The sequence below is a fragment of the Melospiza georgiana genome, chromosome 6 (assembly GCF_028018845.1).
Source record: "Melospiza georgiana isolate bMelGeo1 chromosome 6, bMelGeo1.pri, whole genome shotgun sequence".
NCBI lineage: Eukaryota > Metazoa > Chordata > Aves > Passeriformes > Passerellidae > Melospiza > Melospiza georgiana.
In genome coordinates this window covers 4,787,423-4,807,948 of record NC_080435.1, presented here as the reverse complement: position 1 = coordinate 4,807,948, position 20,526 = coordinate 4,787,423, and the positions used below count along the sequence as shown (strand labels likewise).

The window sequence follows — 20,526 nt, the reverse complement described above, 5'->3', positions numbered from 1 at the left end:
GTACTTTCTTAAGAAACCATTTTTTCTAAGACAAGTACCCTGTTATTTGGATAGCAGTGGGAATAAAACTGTAGCAGCAGCCACACACCAGCCATCTCACTGTTGCAGAAGTCAAAGGAGTTGGTATCACAAATTCTGTTGCCATCGCAAACATCAGTGAGTTTGCAGCAGGTGAATATTTATTAGTCCAGTACCAAAACATTTGTGTATCTCCTTCTGATGATTTTTTTTTTCCCCTAAATACACTTTAAGTGTGTTTACTCGAATTAGGTGATGAATAGTTTTTAAGTTGCTTCTTTCGTTGCACTGCAGTTCGCAGAGCCTGGAGAATCAAGTGTTTGTTATTCAGGATGTTGTAGCTGCACAGGTTAAGCAGCTTGTTGAAATTCTCTTCAGTGTATGTCAGCAGGCCAGTGCCATAGGGAGCAGCACAGTTGGACACATCCACTCTTCCCTGCTCCATCTCTGCGGGACTGCGCTCCACATCTGAAACCAGAGCCAGGCAAAGGCGTTGAGGAAAGTTCCCTGGACCATAGAAAACTAGAAATAATAAAATTGGAGCGGATGCATGCAAAAGTATTTGTAAACTGAAACTGAATTTGCCAAGTAGGTTTGTTTTTCTTCTAGTGAAACAAACATTTCTTCTATTGCTGAACTAAAGGAAACAATCTGGCAACTTATCAAAAATTATAGGTATCAAAGCAGGCTGTTACTCTGGCAAAGCCTTTGCTTCATTATGCATTTCCAGCACTTTCTATTCTTAATTTTTTCATGTAAAAAAAGTAATAGGAGAATTCCAACTTTGTTAACCAAGTAAACATTATATCTCTTCATGAGACTGTGAGGTGACAGCATAAATTACCAGTGGATATAACTTACTAGCCGTGTCCTCTTCTTTATTGTCAAAGTTACATGACCTGTTTCAGGTGCCAGAGGGGGTTTCCCTCAACGTACAGCTTGTCATGCTTTTATTTTTAAACCTCTTCATTCCAACCCCTGATTAGCTGCCCAATACTGTATGCATCACAGCTGGACTAAGACTATAATAACTTAGCCAACTCAGAAGCTTGCCAGTGCCTTGTTTTGGAGTAGGAACAAGCTCAATGGATCAACTGGATGAGATAATCTCAAAAAATGATTACTGCTGTCAACTTACTCGGTGCCTTGTATTTTTGGAAGGTGTCACACACCAATGGAAAATAGGCCAAGATTGGTGCCTCTGAGCTGTCCTCAAACACATAGCACTCCTTCAGGTGCTCCCGGTCTTCCTGGCTCAGCTCTGTGCTGGGGAATGGGATCCCATGCTCCAAACAGTACTCTGAGAATAGGTCCAGTGGCTGGCTCAACAGAGAGCAGAGATGGCAACACAAAGAGAGCTTGAAGTAAGACCACCAAACCTCATAATGTTTTGCTGCAATGGACAATCTGAGATTGATTAATTTGTTTATAAATAATGCTAACTATGCACTGGAACAAACATACCATTTTAATTTTAATATATCCTGGGTAACAGAAATTTGGTTGATTTGCTAACACTCTATATTTTTAAAGCAGGGTTACTATTTACTGAAATGTATATGACATTCGGGTCAATTTCTGTGATTTAGTGAGCACAGTAGAGGATTTGGATAGGGAAACTTTGATTATATGTGGCTTCTCAGATCACAGGTTCTTAAATATTTGCATTCAGCGCATCTAACTATGTCTTTATGTCCTCTTACAAATAAATTACATTAATTTGAATCATATAAGACTGTCAAGGTTTCTTCAAATGCAGAAAATAAAACCCTGACTAAAACTCATGTCACCAAGAGTCAAATGTACAAGCAAAACTTTTCATTCAAAAAAAAACCTTCTAAATTATGCATTGTATATTAATTACATTGTAGAAGCCATTTAACTATTGAGGAACTTATTACCAAGACAACATTGAATAGGACATCTTTTGTATGTCTGTGTTCATATGCCTGTCCCAGAAAGACACTGAAAACAGCCCTGATAAAGGCAGTGACATTATGGTCATAACTGTGAATAGTACCACTGATATGATCATTTAATTTAATAAAAACTAGACCATTTTCTGAAAGAAAATTTAAAAAGAGAGAGAGAGAGAGAGAAAGCCGTGGTGGTAATTCAGCTGCTGGAGTCATACAGATAAAGAATCACTGCTTCAAAACATCACCAGAGTCTGTGATCCTCCACTGTAATTTAAGTGAAGAATGACATCCACTTTTCTCTCTGGCCTCAGAATGGGTGGGCAGCTGGTGTTGATGAAGAAAGCTGTATCTATCAGCTTGAGGTAGTCACTCATTTCATTCAGCTGGTTGGGAGAAGAATCCAGCACTGTGTCTGAAAGGCCAAAACTACTATTATTATTATCATTATTTATTGCAGGCTCAACTCTCTTTTTTTCCAAATTAGCATGAAAGAGGAGAAAGAAAATACAACTGATGCATATTCATCTTTGACACAAAGCCCACAGTTACGTATTTGTCTTTGACACAATTTAGTATTTATTTACTAAATAAATAGCTCAACTCTGAGATCAGCGAGATGGAGCAGTTCTAAGACTCAGCTTCATCCAAAGTGATAAATTAGTCTTCTTTCTCAAGATGTGTAAATTTGTGGCTATTTAACTTCCTTGGAAGATTCAAGTCACTGTTTGATGACTTTTCCTAGGAAGATGAGAATTCAAGCAAACATGCTGTGCTTCCTCCAAGACAGGATCATGACCCGGAATAAATCATCTACGGCTTGGCAAAACCCATTCCACAAACATGTTAATCAAATAATCTTAATCAAAATTTACCTCTATGATAAAACTCATCAAATATTTGTCCTCAGCAAGTATCAGCCCTCAAATCTCCTTCCAAGATATAACTAAAACAATTTCCAATTACCTTTCCACATGGAAAAGCTCTCATTCTCCAAATATCTGTTATGCAGCTGCAAGCCCTTGAGGAAATTGTGGTACGTTGAAACCACTGGCCGCCCGGTCATCATTTCTCGCAGAGTTTTGGAAAGGTAACCCTTGGGGATGGATAAGCAGGTTGTCTGTTCATGAGGCTTCTTGGGCAGAGCAGGATGGCTTTCTGCAGGAAGAACAAGAAGAGGGTATGTGTCTGCATTCGGTCAGAGTGTTTCTCTGATGATAAAAACAACCAAACCACCCTGGCTCCCAGCCCCGTCTGTGACTGGGTGCACACGTGGACGTGCAGTGTTCTGGGCAGTGGGTTTCAGTGTCACACCATCACCTTTTTCTTTCCTCTCTGGCCTCTCCCTCCCCAAAGGGCTTTAGTAACCCTCTCGTGACTAACAAAGATCCCCAGGGATGTTGCACAGTGAGCAGCACAATGTTTTTTTCCTGTTTTACAGGACAACTGTTGGTCTCCTGCTTTTCCTTCATTCTCAAGGGCTTGGTGTCCCATAAGCCAGAAATAGGACACAAAACCAAACCCTTTACTAAATGTCAGGTTTCACATTTCAGAGAGGTGTGAAGAAAATGCAGATACAAGAGAAAAGTAATCTGAAGAACTAACCAATGTCATGCTCAGTGTCTCGAGTCCATCTGTGCCAGAAGTGTTCTGAATGACCCGAGAGGTAGACAGCATCCATAAAACTCTGGGAAAATATATTGCTCCATGTGCCTTGAAAGTTTAAAAAAAAAAAAGGCTCCACACTTAATATTAGTTTGAATAATTAGAGCACAGCTATGGCAACACACCTGAATCCACTTTCTGTTCTAGTTATGAAATACCATGAATTTTCCCTTAACTATCAAATGCCACGCCATTCCACACAATGTCTGGCTTATGACCAGGCCATTTTCGAAACTTGGCTGTCTATAAAAGTCAGGCTGCGAGTTTAAATACTTCAGGTGATCAGTTTGTGTGTGGCCATGCATGAGTTCTGTTTAGGTCATTCTGCAAGACATTCAGCAGATTAGTCACATTTGTCTCAAAAATTGGTTTCCTCTTTTGTCGCTTTTGGCTGGTTCATTTGAGATTGAAATTGTGTCAGATACATTCTCTGGTGTACTAATACTGCAACTTGCAGACTATCTCTCTGTGTAGCCAGCTCTTAAGGTGATGTTTTCTTAAGGTAGTAAATTACCTTCCAAGAAGCAGATGTGGGATTCTGGGATCTTCTTCATCCGGCGACCCATGAAGAACTCACTACCAAAATCCTCGGAGCGAACAAAGGCCCCATATTTCAGGAGACCCACCTCGTAAGGTGTGAACTCCACCCACTCTGCAAATAAGGCATCAAACTGGATTTATTTTTATTGTAAAAATCAGCTTAGAGATTCAGAAGCTGGAAGAACAAGGCCTATAGCTTCACCATGGTGGTGACAGACAGTTCAAACCACCATGATTTAAAACAAAAAGGTGTCCTTCAACATACATGAATGCAAAAGCTAAAATAATTTCCTCTGCCAAAATCCATTCAGCTTGGGATTCAGATCCATTTCTAAGAAGCAAGACCAGGGGCTGAAGGTCCACTGATTGCTAAGGCCCTGCACACAGTGTGGCATTTTGAGATCCTCTGAGTCAGCAATGACACCAGCTACCATGCATTCTAGAGGCTCTCATAATCACTGCCTTGAGGATGAAAAACTCTGACCAAATCCCCTCCCCACACAGAAAGCTTGGCTGGGTGCACTGGGACTGTAGCTGTGCCTAGGAGCAGATGACCAGGTTCAGTTGCAGGATCTCCTGCTTCATTTGTGCTGGAAACCCCACGGGAACAGTGATCAGGATCACTGAGCAGAGCACAGAGCCCTGCCCCTCCTCAGATCCTTCTCTGGCTGCTGGGATCTGACTCCTGCTCTCACCTTCTCCTTTCTCCTCCCCACTCTTGACAGCCTCAGCAGAACACCCAGCAGCTGAAAGGGCTGTGGAGGGTAGGTGGGGATGACAGAGAAAAGAGCAGCAGTTGTGGCTCTCAAGGCTGCCAGCAGAAAGCATCTCCATGCCCCCACTGAGCAGTGCCTACAGCACAGGTATCTCCCTTCCACAGAAGACAGAGGAAAAGAAATTATTTAAAAGATTTTTTTGGCTTGGACTTACAGGAAGAAGTTTTGGCATTCAATCAGCCTTAGAAGGAAACTCTTCAGAGTTATAAGAGGGTGTATGATAATCTATACCTTTAAAATCCAAAGTGCTAAAGTCATCCTTGACATTGAGGGACAGGTATATGGGGAGTGGATTCTGCCCCTGATTGACTGCTAGTTGTTGATCGGAGAGCTTGTGAGTACTTCCCTGTTCACAAAGAGCAAAAGTCATTGTAAAAAGATGAACATGATGCATGGACTTACTACAGTATCTAAGCAGGAACTATCAATGAAGTATCTGCTAAACCTCAGCAGGTTTTGTTCTGTGTACTTCAGCTGTTTGGCCACACAAGTGTGTACATGTGTTTTCTGCCGTGAGCTTTCACCAAGGCATTGTGCTTATGGGAGCTTTGGCAAGGGGGACAGGGCAAAAATGCAAGAAATGTGTCTGTACAGTCACTGGGATATGACTTGCTTTAAGGAAATAGAGATATTTAGTCAACCTGGACCCATCTCCTTCCAAACTGCTTATGGGTATACATTGCTGTGCCTGAACTTAGCTCTGTCACAGCCTTCTCTCCTCTGGGTGTTACTGGAATTATCATCTCACCCAAACGCCAAACTTAAAGATGGAAAATCAGTTTCCTTAACATCTTGAATTTTTGCATGCTCTCACACCTCTTCTAGATGCTTACACTTTAGGGATACTTTGTTACTTTTATTCTAAAAAGCCAAATATTCAGTCCTTCAGGTGTTTTCAGACCCTTTTCTCTAACTGAATCAACAACCTTAGACATGGGAAGTTAGAAATCCGGTGAAATAAGAGGGAGAGAAAGAATATAAAATACCTGATGATGTAGCATACAATCAATGAAGAGTCCCCATAAATCTGTAAAGGACACCTTGTGCCCCTCTTGCTTTCTCTCACAAAGCTCATTTTCATAGTATTTCATATGATCCAAAGAGAAACAGTGCAGCTTGCTCTTGGTCACATGTTTCCTGATATCATCAACTGGCCCTCTGAGATCCTTTTGTGACCAATTTGCATCTTCATATAACTTTGACATGGTCCTGGATAAAAGAAAGGTACTGAGGTTCATCACAGGGCACATGTCAATTCATTAGCCTATAACACACATAAGTGTTTTGTTTCAGGCTACACGAGGTTCTTGCCCCCAAACTTTTACTTGGAAGAGCATTTCAAAGCTGAGGCAGAGTTTAGACTGTGTAATGATTTCTCTTTCTGTCTCACAAACTTTTAGAGCAGCCCTTCAGAGGCAAAATGTTTTAAATCCCCTCAACCCCTCCTAGTTTGTGCAAGGCAGTCACCATTGAGTGCATGAGTGACACTCTGCGTTTCTCAGGGCTGTTCTTTAAAAGTCTGCTTTTTGGAGACATGTAAGAGTTGAGCCAGACAAATATTACAAAAGGACTTGAAGTGTTGCATGCAAGATAACAAGTTACAGGCAAACCATCCTGGCTTGTGTTCTTTTCTTTTGGCCTCTGTAAACACTTCAGTGCAGTTACAGAAATACTGTCATTCTCATTAGATTTGTTTCTTGTAGGAGGGCAGCACTGAGTGATCCCATGAAACAAGTCCAAAAGTTAGCCAAGTGCCCACATCGAGCTGAGTAAATTCATCAGTAAGGCAGAATCGTTCCCTGGGTTATCACTCTGCTAACACAAACATAAGTGCGATCCCAGCTGTCCTTACCATGTTGTGGCAGATAAACCACTGATGTATGACACACAGTCCAAAACACCCAGCTCCTGGAGAGCCAGGAGGCTGCCAAACATTGCTGTCATGGATCTCACTCCCCCTGCTGCCGTCACCACTGCCACCACGGGCACCTGCCCAACACACAGAGACGGGCACAGAGTCACTCGTCACCAGAGGAAATACAGGAATGATGGCCATGCAAAAAAAAGTAACAGCAACACCTGGTTCAGGTAGGTTTTGATTCATTCACCTCTTCAGGGCAGTGCCTAGATCTGTGTTTGAGCTGTGTAAACTTTGGTGGAATTTAGTGTATGCTGAAAGCATTTTCCTGAGCAGTGATGCTTTGGAAGGCCAGGAGCTGTAAGTATGGATCTTGTGTGGGGAAATATATTTTCAGATTTTCTCAATTTATTTAATTTATTTAAATATATTTGACTTGGTTGAAAAATGCTGTCCTGCACACATCATAAAGGGTTGAGTGTGCTGGGAACTGAGCAGAGCAGTGCAGGAAACACCCCACAGGCACATTGTCCCAGACTCTTGCCCCAAGCACCAGAGCCCCAAAACAGATCTTGGTCTTCCAGTAACAGAGCAGCTCCCTCTGAGTTCAGGGATCCCCAGGAGAGAAGCAAGCAAGAGGTAACACCAAAAAAACACACAAGGCAGATGCTACTGCACCAGTGTGCTATGGGAGAGTTGGATCCTTCCCTTTGAACCTTTTGGCAGCAGAGAAGACGTGCCAAAGCGGAGAAATGGTCTCGGTTTCAACAATCAAATTTCACCAGGCTTGGTTTTACACACCAGCATGCCAGCAAATACAGCCTTTGGCTGCCCCTGGGGGAGGACAGAGGTTGGCAGAGAATAAAGGAGTTATAACTGGCCTCCTAAAAGTTCCTCTTTCATTCTCTGTGCCAAAAATTTGGATATGGTCTTAGGTGCAAGTGACAATCTGGCCAATACTATTTAGTGTAGAATATGCGGAAGAGCTGCACAGGTAGTCATGCATGCACATCACATCCATGCACATCACATCCACTTCTCTCAAAGTGGGTCATGTTACTTCAAGTTCCCAAGACGCTGTCCCACATACCTCATCCTCCTGTAGGTCTTCATCCAGTTGAAGAAGATTTTTCAGAGCAGCAGCAACCACCTTCTTCCTTTTACAGATGAAATCCTGCTCCTCCACGCAGAGACCAAAGCCCAGCCTCAAATCCAAATCCTTGCAACTACAACACAAGAACAGCACAAGGGATCACCTGCAGCCATTTCAGCTGGAGACACTCAGCTAAACCAAAAATAATAAACCAGTTTAAAGAAATTATACTTCCATGTACATGAAAGTCCCCCTATGTACATGAAAGCAGGTATATGGGTATCCTATGTCCTATATCTGTGCCTTCCTGTGGAGATTTTAGACCAGAATTATGTCCTGAAGAATTTCACACAATCATAAGGAAGTCAAATAAATAAAATCAAGTTATTTCACATTGAACTCTGGCATTCGGACACCTCTTCACGTTCTCCTGCTGTGCATGTGTTTTCTGAAGCACAAAGGGGGCCTAAGTGGTTATTTAAACTTAACACACTTTAGTTAAAAGAGCCCTAAAACCGAGTTAGGCTTATCTTTACAAAGAATTTGTGCTCTAAGTCAGAAGGTGTCTCTTAAATTTATCCCTTCTGTACATTATCATAAATATCATGTACATGATTCATTCTATAACCTTTATTTTCACAGGGTTCCAGTTTCAAAGGTTTTTTCCAGGGGAAAAAAAAACCCCACAAAAACTTCTCTGTATCTTCTCTGAATATTATTCAATGACACCCTCTGATTAAGGCTTGCAATGGAGCTAACATACCAACAGGGGGTAATGTTGCCCTTCAGAAAATCTCAGCAAGCCCAGTCAATAAATAAATTACTATCCATGTGTTTCATTGAAAAATTACCTGTAGAGGTCTTGTAAATGCATAAAGGCGTCAGACACCTTAGAAATCTGGTATACATAAATATGTACTTATTATAGATAAAGGTTACAAGACAGAGGGATGTTCAGGTTACTAAGCATCAGCATTAGGAAAAATATTGGGCCGGTTTATACCCCATAACTAACTACCACCTATCCTATTCTAAATTCTTACCAACCAATTTAAAAACTTTAAAAGCTTTAAAGCATTTTATTAACGATTCCTCATATTTCAGTCATCTTTATTTCTTGTTTTGAAATTAGCTACTTTAAGATGAAGCTTCCTTTCATCTAACAATGATATTATGAAAGAAGAGGAGATGGCCTAAGTAATCATTCAAAAGCAACAAAAGATTTACCTATTTTCCTCATTCACAGACACCTCATAAGATTCCCCCTGAAAAATCAATAATGACAGCACCATAAATTTTAAATAGAATTGTAATTTTGTAGAAGTAGGTTTTACAGTATTAGCAATTATTCACATATATAGTATAATGAAAAAGTTTTGGCCTCCTCTCAAGCATTCAGCACACAATCTTCTAAACTACTTTTAAAGCAGCCAGAAATTCAGAATATCCTATTTTCCCTACAAATCATAGTTATATTTCTATATTTCTATGCAGAGCTAAGCATACAAATAACTCACTTATGCATTTTTAGCAACAAAATTAATACACGACCAGATTATCACATATATACAGTTTACCTTGTTGAAAGAATTGCAAATACTGTCAGAGGACACTCACTCTCATCACTGTCACTTTCTTTCCCAAGTCCAGAGAATGGAGAGGCACAGCCAGGGGACTACTTACATCCATTTCCCTTCTACCTGAGCCGGGCTGATTTAAAGAGGGAGGAAAAAATGTTATAAGAAGAATATTATTTATAGACCCTAGACACAGAAATACCAGATAAAGGTTAACTCATGATTCTTCTCCCAAAATTCAGGTTAGGTGTTATCACCAACCATAAGCAAAACCTACACAACAGAAGAAATGCTCCTTTGGCAGAGTCATGAGCAGTCTGGGTTGACTGTGCTTGATGTAGTGGAACCTGGTGGTTTCACTGCTTCCTGGTCTGGAGTGGGGACCTATGGAAATATCCTGGGTTTCTTCGTAGGATCCTTTCATTGTGAAGGTGAAATCTCTCCCTAAGAACAGGAAGCAAACCACAGGGAGATGTTAACTGTGCCTAGTTCTGAGATTAGCAAATAAAAGTGACGTTTCAGCCTTAGTGCTGCAGGCTTAGCTAAAGTTAATTTGGACCACAATGTTTTCCTTTCCCTGTGAGCAGTGTGCAGCACCTGGCCCTTGAGTTCCCCTGGGCTGCAGGGGCTCAGAACTGACCAGACCTCAAGTCTGCAATACTCAGAGAACTGATCCCAAAAGCTGATGGCCCAACCCTCCATCCACAGAGAAATGCAAAGGCATCTGTTCTGAGTATTTCACCAACCTTGAGGGGAATTTTTAGCAGGCACTTTGGTCATAATTTGTACATAATTCTTTGTGTAAAAATGTGTGTGAATTGATTTGAGTACCCCTTAGCAGGTGTAGTATGAATGTTACCATCCTACATTCATAATTAAGTTATTGTTCTGCTTATTGTAAATCCCATTGAATTGCTTTGTAAATGCTAAATTATGGGATGATTGAGTACTGCTGAATCCTTCAGACAAAGGATCAAGTCTGAGGCTAAGTTTGGCAAGAGGGCCCACTCTGAAACTCACAACTCTGTGAGGATCTTCACTCCTGGCACCCTTTCCTTTTCCCTCTTTATCCTTTTACATCCCTGGTCTCTACATAAATAATTCTAGATTTTTTCTAATCTGAATTTTGTTTGCATGTTTCATGCATTTAGTGGTAGAGCAAATCTTGCCATCAAACTTTGTCACACTTTTACAAACTTATATTAAACCTACACTTACACATTGGCTGATACCTCTGCCAATGATTAAGTGACCTAAACCATTTGTGACACCCTGCCAAGTGACAGAGAGCATGTGCTACACTCGTGGATGCCTCTAGCAGCATTCACATCCCCCTGAGCTTTCACTGAAGTCTTTCTCCTCCTGAGAGTTGTGTCTCCCTTTATTTAATTTGTTTTCACCAGAAAACAGAGGTTAAGGTGTTTCGGTTCCATCCACACCACAGTGCTGTTTCCAAATCCCCCAGCCACCTCCCTGTGGAGTTACAGAGTCATGTCTTCTTCTGAGGACTCTCACTATTAGCAAGTAGGTAATTCAGGAAATACCCAAGCACCCCTGATGCAAACAGAGACCAAAACAAACCAAATATTTATCTAGATTCAGCTGCATATCCCATAGCACAAAAAAGCAGCAACAATTTAAATCAGCACCCTCACTTTTGCAAGAGCTCTTCTTTTTTGCTTCATTCACATGTACTTCCAAACAGGAAAGTTCACGAGACTGGAAGAGAGAAGCAATAAAACCACTGGTCACAGAAACAGTTCAGGTTTCTCACTGAGGTTCTAGGGGCCCTGTAGAAACACAATGCTTGGCCATGGTGGTCTGTGGATGTGAAGAATTTGTAGAAACTGAGTATCTTGTATAAATCTTGCAAGCAGTACTGTGGTTAAGGAAGCCAGAGTAACTGGGGATCTGTCATTACACCTAAACACCATTCAGCCCCCAACAGTTAACACAAGAAATTTTTCTCCCTATCTTCCAACCACATCCTTCAGTTCTGCCCCACCATAAGATTAGCATACCAAAAAAAAAAAAAAAATTACCACTAGTACACCATTAGTAATGATCTTCTCAGATACACCTGGTCTGAAAAAAACCAAAAACATTTATTTACAAGTGTGCATTTAGCAATAAACTTTCAAAAGCACAGTTCTCTGAGCTCAGTTTTTCTAGCTGGCAAGTACCATCAGCAGTTCTATCCTTCCCCTCTATCTTGCAGCCTCTGCCAGATCACATCCATTTCCTTATTTCCTTCCTTATTTCCTTCCTTCCTTATTTCCTTCCTTCCTTATTTCCTTCCTTCCTTATTTCCTTCCTTCCTTCCTTCGCTGAGGAGAATCATCTCTCCTTAGGCTGAATCACAAAATAAACATCCATTCTCAGCTATAAATAGTAAGTGAGACTGTCACTCAAATTTAGGACAGAAAAGCAATAATGGGGATGATGCTGAGATGAGATAGCTGAGCTCAGAAGTACATGGAGCCACTTCCCCAGTGCTGCATTACCACTCTCTAAAATGCAGTTTTCTGACAACAAACTCTACCACATTTATGTTTTACTTACGTGTTTTTCCAGTAGAAATTTACTTACATGTTGTCCAGTAGAAATTCCACTTCTAGTTCTTCCTGAGTCTGAAAATAGGACTTTTTTAAAATTTATGAATGAAGAAATATTTTCCTCTGATATGACTTTGACAACTTATTTATAACTCTCGCTCCATTCCCACACCCTCTACATCATAATATAAACAGAGATTTCTGTGGCCACACTTTGATTTCACCTCTCCACTGCTCTACTATTTACAAACCAGCTGTACCATCACAAGAAAGAAAATATTAAGTATCGTTGAATAGGGAGCAAGGGTCCTATTATTAATTCATTAGTAGGATAAGACATGGGTCAATCAATGCTGAGGAAGGGAAAAATAGCAGGTGAATGATGCAGGAAAACATAATTAAGAATGAACGGACTTAGTGCAGTGAAAAGATAGGGAGCATGCCTTGGTTAAAACAAAAGAATTTGCAGAGTAAAGTCATTAAACATTAAAAAAGGCTGGGAGAAGGGTCCAGCCTGGAAAATAAAAACTGCCAGGGGAAGGGAAGAAGAGAGAAGACTGAAGATGTGAAGGGGAATCAGGGAAAGAGATGAGGGGAGACAAATCAAGAGAAAAAGAGACAGGAAAAGTACAAGAATGAGGCAGCAATAGAGTAGCACACCAACAGTACCAAAGAGACTGAAGAACTGTATTACTCCAGCCACTTGCTATAGGATACAGCCAATTCAGGAAAAACCAGACTAAAAAAAATTATATCAGAGAGATCTTCTGGATCACACATAGGGAGGAAAACACCAGTTAACAGTGATATAAATCTCTTTCTGGCAAGTGATAGTAGCATTTTTTAATTTATATTCAGAATAGCTAACATTTATTGACAAATATCCCTTCTGTCCAGCTGCACATCGTATTTTAACATTGTGAATCGACTGTCAAAAACATGCCAAATCTGACAATGCAGTTGCCATGGGAAAATCATCTTTACAGTAAAGTACAGAGCAATTTCGTATTTACTAGTTCACATCAGTAAATGAAACATCTCTGATGGCTTCTCTGATAGCTGCATCTGTGGCATGTAATGCAGGAGCAGGTACCTGTGCTTGCTTATTTCCCCCAAAGTGTCTATTCCATGAGAATTACAGTGGTTGCAAAGTTGTAATAGAATGCTGGGGCACAGATTTTAGAAAGCAGTCACCTTACTCAGATGCAAGACAGACTGTGCCAAATATTTAATTATGCCCAGACTATACTATGCAAACCAACTGATGCTCTGTTACCACTTTGTCCAAAGAACAGCAGAAACAAGGTTCAGAAGAGCCTGGCTCATACCATCTGCCCAATTCTGCTTGCCTTATGTTCCTACCCTTCTTATGCTGTTTTACACCCACACAAGTTACATTTCTAGTAAATCCCACTCACATATTTGTGGGTGAAAATTCCAGAGCATCGCAATGGAAATACTTGTTAGGCCACGGAGAGCAAGAGGCACAGCAAAGCAGCCCTGCTGCTCTGACATCACCCATCTGACCTCTTCAGCCTCCCTTCTGAGATACCTTGGTAGATTAAAGAAATCATTATGGGCAGGAGCGGCACTACAGCCTGTTATTAAGACTGCCCAGCCTGTTGCATTACTAAGACACTTCCAAAAAAATAAAATAACCCAAAGTCTTCTGAAAATCCATATAGAGACCATGATCTGTGATGCCTCAGGGGGGGCCTGATTCATCACAAACTGAAGAAGGGCAGCTTGACCAGGATGCTCCTGAGACAGCTCACCTGGTCTGACCCCCACCACTTCCACCTTGCTCATGGGCTAAGGGCTCTGCACATGCCTCAGAGCAAATTCAGGGCCTGAATCACACCTGCCATTATCTCAGTCACACGAGGGATTTTCTGAGGAAGGCTGTAGCCAGCTGGAACAGGGTTAATAAGCAGTCCTCAGTAAGGATTGGTTGTCTAAAAGAGTAATTAATAAACCTCTTCAAAGCAATAGTAACATAAAAAACAGGCAAGAGTCTTTTCCAAAGAGCCTGGCTGACACAGTGGTTTAGAAATAAATGGAGCACACCAATTCCTGGGAGCCGTAAACTGAAACTCTTGGCAAAATGTGAAAAAGCCCTGAAGTTGTTACTACACCCTCCAGAGAAGGTGTTACATTGTGCAGAAGGAAATCTGAGTACATATTCGGCTCCCTTTGAAGATGAGTGTGATTTCTCCGCCTCTCCTCTCAGCAACTTCATCTACTCAGTGTTTCATAAGATACTCTGTATCTTTATTTTGGTTGTTTATACAACTGAACACTGTATTTTTGATACACACGCAGCAAATAAAACTCTTACTCTTCTTCACTCACTAAGAAAAAAAAATAAAATACTGATGATATTCTCACTCATGAAGGTCTGCCTCTCCTGTGCTGGCTCAGCCCCTCTAAAATAATTCTGTAGCAAGGGAGCATCAGTAGACTTGCTGTAATTTTTTTCTTAAAGTTGTTTAGTGGAGGAGGAAAAAAATCCCAAAGAGATTTACACAAGAATTAAATGCTTCATTTAGAGAGCACGTTATTTGAAAGAACTGGCCAAAATCCCCAGTGAAGCTGAGAGCAGATAGCCCTAGTGAGCTACTGGCCAAAGGGTAAGAGCGACTGCCTGGAAACCGGGATAGGTTTGTTCCCACCCCTGCTCTGTCAATCTCCTACAACAGAAATGAGACCTCCTAACCAGCAGCTTCTTCATTTTTGACTCTTTTTCTCACTGATTTTTTCAAAATATCGTTTTGAAATTAAAAAAAAAAAATTAGGAATTCTAAAAGTACTTTGCATCTTATTCCAGTCACAACAGGGGTGTTTGTGACCCCTCTCCTAAAACCCAAGCATTCAACTTTTTTTCGTAACATCCTTTTAAACAAAGTCTTCGTGTGTGAGGACCAATTTAACCTTCAATAGAGGTAGCAACTTGAGACAAAATTCTAATCAAGAGTATTATTTTCACCTCACCTCTGGATTCAACTCAAAACTCAAGCGAACTTTTTCTCCAGGTTGGATTTTAGCCACATCAAAGCGAACGGTCATGAGATGGTCATCTGGTGTGAAAGTGTCCTCATCACAGACTGTCAGTTCCAGGATGTTCTGGGCAGAGAGGCAGAGAAGGATGTAAATCACATATTCTGGGACTCCTGAGCCCAAAAGGAAGGCCCAGCAAGAGCCAGCATTCAGCCCTCATGTGGACAGACTCCTGTGACAGCACAGAGCTCAGCTCTCAGCACAGAGAGCAGAGTCTGGGACTAACAATAGAGAGGCAAATCATCAGATTTGGCAAACAAAAAGAGCTCCAAAAGAAGAGGAAACATAAGGGACATATATGATGGTAACACGCACCAGGCAGAGCAGAGGTTACACGCACTGTTCTTCAGATCGTTTGTGGATTCAAAAATCACTGCCTTGAGAAATCTTGGCATTTTGTCAGAAAGTAATAATAAAGGGGAAATTCTTAACCCTTTAAAATGAAAGTTAAAGCACACTACCAATCTCTCAACAGGATTTGATCCCTTGACATTTCCTGAGGGCTCAGGTTACCATGAGAAGATACAGCTCTAGTAAACTATGAGAAACTGATCCAGTTTGGATTTTGTATCACTCTCACTCTGACTGTTCACCTATTTCTGCTAACTCTATAAACAATTTATCAGTCTTTTACGACTGTTCTGGGACACAAAGAAGCATTCAACATTATTCCAGATATTCCACAACCTTATGGGCTTAAACTACTTCTTTCAGTCAGGTTGTCCATGTGAGTCTCGAGCCCTTCAAAAAGAGTTTGCCCGCAGCAGGTGAAGATGCCCCCTTTAGAAAGCACCTGCTCACTGTCACAGATCCCACCTTTACTTCACTCTGTATCACGAAGTGGAAAGTTTCCTTCCAGACAGGGTTTCTGCAGTTGTGTACAGTTCTTGTCTGGGCTTCCTGACGTGAAGCTGTTGGCAGCCACAGCTTGACATAGCAATCAGTTCGGCTCCCTGCGTTAACAACAAGTTGCACAATTACTACAGCAGTACTTTGTTATTGTTTTATTTGCCCAGTCAGGGAAAGAAAAGATTAACTTCTGAGGAGTCCTAGATATTTCATTAGACCCAAAGAAAATATTCTGGGTTTAGAGTTTATTTAACTTTTCTATTTAGATTTATATCAGTTTCAAAAAAGTCACTTTTAAACCACTAATTCTATATGATACCAAGAGCTAAAGTATTTTATTTCAACAGTGCTGAACTAAGTACTCTGGCTCTTGTGATTTTTTAACTCCTATTTTCAAATACTTGCCACTTCCCAAAAAAATTCATGTACAACTTCACTTCTTCAAGTGGCACTTTTTAAAATTAAATGGAAATTTTCGTTTGGAAGATTTTCATCTATTTGTAATGCAAAAGATAAAGGGAAGGACAACTTCTTCAACACAGAATTTCTAGACTATTTCCTTTCTGATTTTAAGTGTTTTCTAAATTATTTTGAATTTAAATGAAAATAAATACAACTTCTTCACCCAAACCCCTCCGAAATATTACTGTAATCCAAGCAACAGGTGTACAAGAGCATTAAAATCAGGTGACAGTAGTTTTCTTGCTAAGCTATAAATGTGACATCAGTGATACTTACACAGATCTGCTTTGCGGAGATTTCTCATGCCAATAATTTTTACAGAAAGCCAACGCAACTGAGGCACTTCTGGCTGCAGAACAATGAGAAAGATACCTCCATTATTAGCAATTAACTCAGATATAAATAACATTGTTTATCCTTCAGCACCAGAAAGGCCAATCTATCATTATATTGCAGTGAATTTGATTTCAACTATTTAAGACATTTTCTAAGAAGAAATACTTTCTTGTGATTTGACATTGAGTAAAGACAGCCTGTCATTCACAGCTAGGGCCAACATTAATCAAACTGAAACCTCATTAATACAACAAGCAGAACTGATACATGAGTATAAACCAGGGGGGGTTTAAAGAACCAGAACTGAAGAAAGTGGGAATCACTAAAGCTCTAAACAATGTAAGAAAATGGAAAGATGAGAACACAAGGTAAAATCAGCAGTGTGTTAGAGAATGTAATTAAACACAAATAAGCAACAAAAAGCTATAATTGTATGTAAATGCACGTACATCCCAAAAAAAAGGCACAAAAGCACAAACAGACAATTCAGAATGTCTTGGCTGCATCAGAGGACAAACTTAGGCTGATCTGATTGATCTACAAAGGAGAAGCTCTGAGGCACAGCAATATTGACAACCTGTACTGCAGGGTTCTACAGGGAGAGAAGGCTCTTGAAGGCTCCACAACTCTCTCCATTTTTTCTGTTCTCTCTCCAATCCCTATCACAGCTACACAACCCTTCACTCGGTTACTGGGAAAACAAGACAGTGTTGAAGAACGTCAAGAGTAAAAACACTTCACGTAGAAGCAACAGCTCCATTAATTGAATTAAAAGCAGCACTTAAATACCCAAAGAACCATGATTTCTGAGAAACTGCCTGCTCAGGACCTCTTTGTGTACCTCTTTATTTTGATACTCCCCATCCTGACAAAAGCAGACTAAACATCTAGAAAGCAATAAGCCACCAAGCCAAATGTTATTTACAGCCTACTGGAACAATTCTCAACAATTTTCTCTCAGAAAGTGTCATTTGAACAAAAATAGAAGGTCTGAAAGAAGCCCATCTACCTAAGCATAATTTTTGGCAGCAGCATTTCTGGAGATGGAGGATGAAATAAGTACATGATTCAAATTGCTGAAAGCTCAACATTTCATCCAAACACAGAGGATTAATAATTCATCCTCAGATTTAGTACCATCCATATCCATGAGTTTAGAGAAAACTTATTCATGAGATGGCTTAAATACTAAGCAACTACACTGACATAAACCAAATTATTATTCCATAATGCTAGCAGTGAATTGACTGCTCTCCTAGATCTAAGAAAGAGTTAGCTTCATTCTTTTCTACTGAATACGGCTAAGGAACAGAAGGAAAAAACTCAGGGGCAAAAAAACTAATACTATTTTCATTTTTTAAATTATTTAATATATTTTTGACTAACCATTAGTCATAGAACAGAATAATTTGCAACATATCTAGAATGCACCATATTCAGTACTTTCCAAAACCAATTCATCTTCATAAAAATCAGTGTCCAGAAAAGTGTCAGACATGGAAGTAAGCCATTTTATTTGCTCATCTGCCTCCATAAAGTAAAGGAAAAACAATTTAAGGACTAAGCCTTGGGTGTTGTGAGGTATGACTACCATCATATAATCATACCACAGTAAACCAAGACTAAAATCTAGCTCTCCCAGTTCCTTGCCTAGCATTTAAACCACAAGTTCATCATCTTCCCAACCCCTAAGTCACAGTGAATGCTCTGCACTCTAAATAGCACACTCCCAGAAGTAGCAAATATTCCCTTAACTATCTGTTAATAAATGTGACCTCTCACAAAACAGTTAAGCCTGGGAGAGACTGGAAAGGCTGACAGCAGAACTGCAGGTATCATCAGGGCCATGCACTACCCTTTATGCCCTGCAGCTCTCTCCTTGCAGTCCAGAAGCTGCCTTCCATACAGTACCTCGTTTTCAGCACTGCATGGCCTTTGATGATTCCTCCTCCTGATTCCAATCTTCCTGTGTGGATTTGCGCGGATGAACCGGTCCTGGAGACAAAAAGCCAAAAGAGGGCCAGTGATGAAACCCATCAGTCAGTAATTTTCAGTTTCTGCTCAGATTCACTATGGAAGGAGACCCTAGCATGTCTCCCATTTCTCCTCTTCATGATGGGATATATCTATCTCACCAGGACCATCTACCTGCTGCTTTTACTAATATATCTGCCTACTGTAAAGGCATTTGACATTTAAGGATCAAAACTCCCCAAGCATTCGCTTTTGATCAATCCCAACCAAGACCACCAAAAAGATTCTTCTGCCCCAGCAGTGATTTCTCTTACCAAAGGTGAATAGGCTGATGATCCCATGGGTATCTTTGTTTCATAAAAGGCACCACTGTAAGGCTCCAGTCTGTGTGTCTCCCAGCTGGTAGGTGCTCCTGGACCACAGCTGTGGCCAGGAAGAAGAGTTGTATAGATTGACTCACGGCTCCACCTCCCGCTGATTTCAAAAGCACAAATGATGCACTTGTGCTGTGCCACATAAAGACATTTTCTTTTTTTTTCTTTTTTTTTTTTTAACACCACGGTGATTTGGAGAAAAAAGGAGATGGGTCAAGCATTTTATCAAAGGGCAATTCCGGAGTCATTATCCACCACCATAAGGTCTGAATAACTGCACACAAAGGGATCTCCTGGGGCAGTTCCAGCTGCCACCAGCTTCTCCAGTCAGATGCACAACAACAAGGATTTTCCCCAAGTTCACTGCAACTTACAGTCCTGAAGTGGAGGACCTCACAGGCACTGGCAGATAGTTAAAGAAAGCACCTTGTAGCTTTTCTTCTGTCTTATTGTTTTGCACAGAGGTTGTTAAGGTGTCAGCAGAGTCAACAGAAGCTTTTGCTACGGAAACGTTTTTCAGCTAAAGCGCTGCTTTCAATTGAATGATGTTAAAATCTCATAAGCTTTAACAAAAATAACTACATACCATTTTTTCAAAAGACTTTAAACATCTCCATTAAAATTGCCAAGTCTGATCTCTTTTAAATTTTATAGTAATTTCCCATTAATTTTCTGTAACAGCGCTCAACATATAAAACCAAAAGGACCTAGTACTGTTATGAAAATGCAAAAATAGCACAGAAGGCGGCTATCACACTCAACATTATAAAAATCAGTAAAAACAGGTGTTTGCAACAGTAAGAAGTTGCAGTTGAAATAAGATTTTTTAAAAACTCAGAATTTTTAGAATTCTAAAAAATAAAAAGTCAGAATGAAAACCCTTTTTGAAAGCAGCAGGACATCTTAGGAAAAAATAAAAAACTTATTTTCAACCCTTTCTAATAAAAGTATTTGAGTATTCCAACTGTCCTATAAAGAGCTACCTTAGGTGAGACCTATCTCAGATAAGGTTTCAAATTATTATTATAATTAGTTCTGCCTTTTAATAGATTCCAGCATTCAATGCATGAATGTTTCTGCTTTCGGCTGTACTGCCACTTACACAAAAAAAGCCAGATGACTTCCCACTTAAAGTTTTTTGTTGTGTTGTTTTGTTTTATTGTGGAACAGGTATTACAATAGATAATTATTTCACTTTTTTAATACAACAACATTTTTGCAGTAATGCTCTAAATGGAAACAAGAAATTCAGCTCACAGGGTTACAAGAGGCTGAGCCCAGCTGCCATTCCATCACTGAACTTTGGCCATGAAGTCATTTTGTGTCTCGGTTTGATGACAGTGGATTCTCCTCACCCTTGAGGAACCAAAGTTAGCCATCCACTTAGATAACATGCCATGCTCCCCACTTAAATTCCACCCTTTCCAGAAGGTCCACATTTTGGCCTTTTGTGGATTTCATAAATCAAATTAAGCA

The 20,526-nt window shown here is 40.3% G+C and overlaps 1 protein-coding gene across 1 annotated transcript; it reads right to left on the bottom strand.

The window, feature by feature from the left end:
• Nucleotides 1–247: 247 nt before the first annotated feature.
• LOC131084471 (cytosolic phospholipase A2 epsilon-like) lies at nucleotides 248–19,017 on the bottom strand. Its single transcript, XM_058025997.1, has 21 exons — nucleotides 18,991–19,017; nucleotides 18,614–18,697; nucleotides 16,643–16,715; nucleotides 15,872–16,008; nucleotides 14,990–15,121; nucleotides 12,033–12,073; nucleotides 11,486–11,528; nucleotides 11,099–11,162; nucleotides 9,721–9,887; nucleotides 9,484–9,576; nucleotides 9,094–9,131; nucleotides 7,864–7,999; nucleotides 6,768–6,904; nucleotides 5,902–6,124; nucleotides 5,147–5,261; nucleotides 4,114–4,251; nucleotides 3,540–3,647; nucleotides 2,901–3,092; nucleotides 2,183–2,349; nucleotides 1,157–1,337; nucleotides 248–486 (listed from the first exon to the last, which is right to left on the bottom strand). Exons 1-21 carry the CDS (start codon nucleotides 19,015–19,017, stop codon nucleotides 248–250), a joined length of 2,535 nt encoding a protein of 844 aa, XP_057881980.1.
• Nucleotides 19,018–20,526: the final 1,509 nt, after the last annotated feature.

What these genes read in the sequence shown, in the direction of transcription:
- LOC131084471 (XM_058025997.1), bottom strand. Translation starts at nt 19,017, where the DNA reads ATGGGATCATCAGCCTATTCACCTTTG. An exon ending in AGAAAGTGACAGTGATGAGA is followed by an intron (nt 9,132 to 9,483) that starts GTGAGTGTCCTC and finishes TTGATTTTTCAG; the next exon opens with GGGGAATCTTATGAGGTGTC. An exon ending in GTGGAGGATCACAGACTCTG is followed by an intron (nt 1,338 to 2,182) that starts GTGATGTTTTGA and finishes CTGTTGAGCCAG; the next exon opens with CCACTGGACCTATTCTCAGA.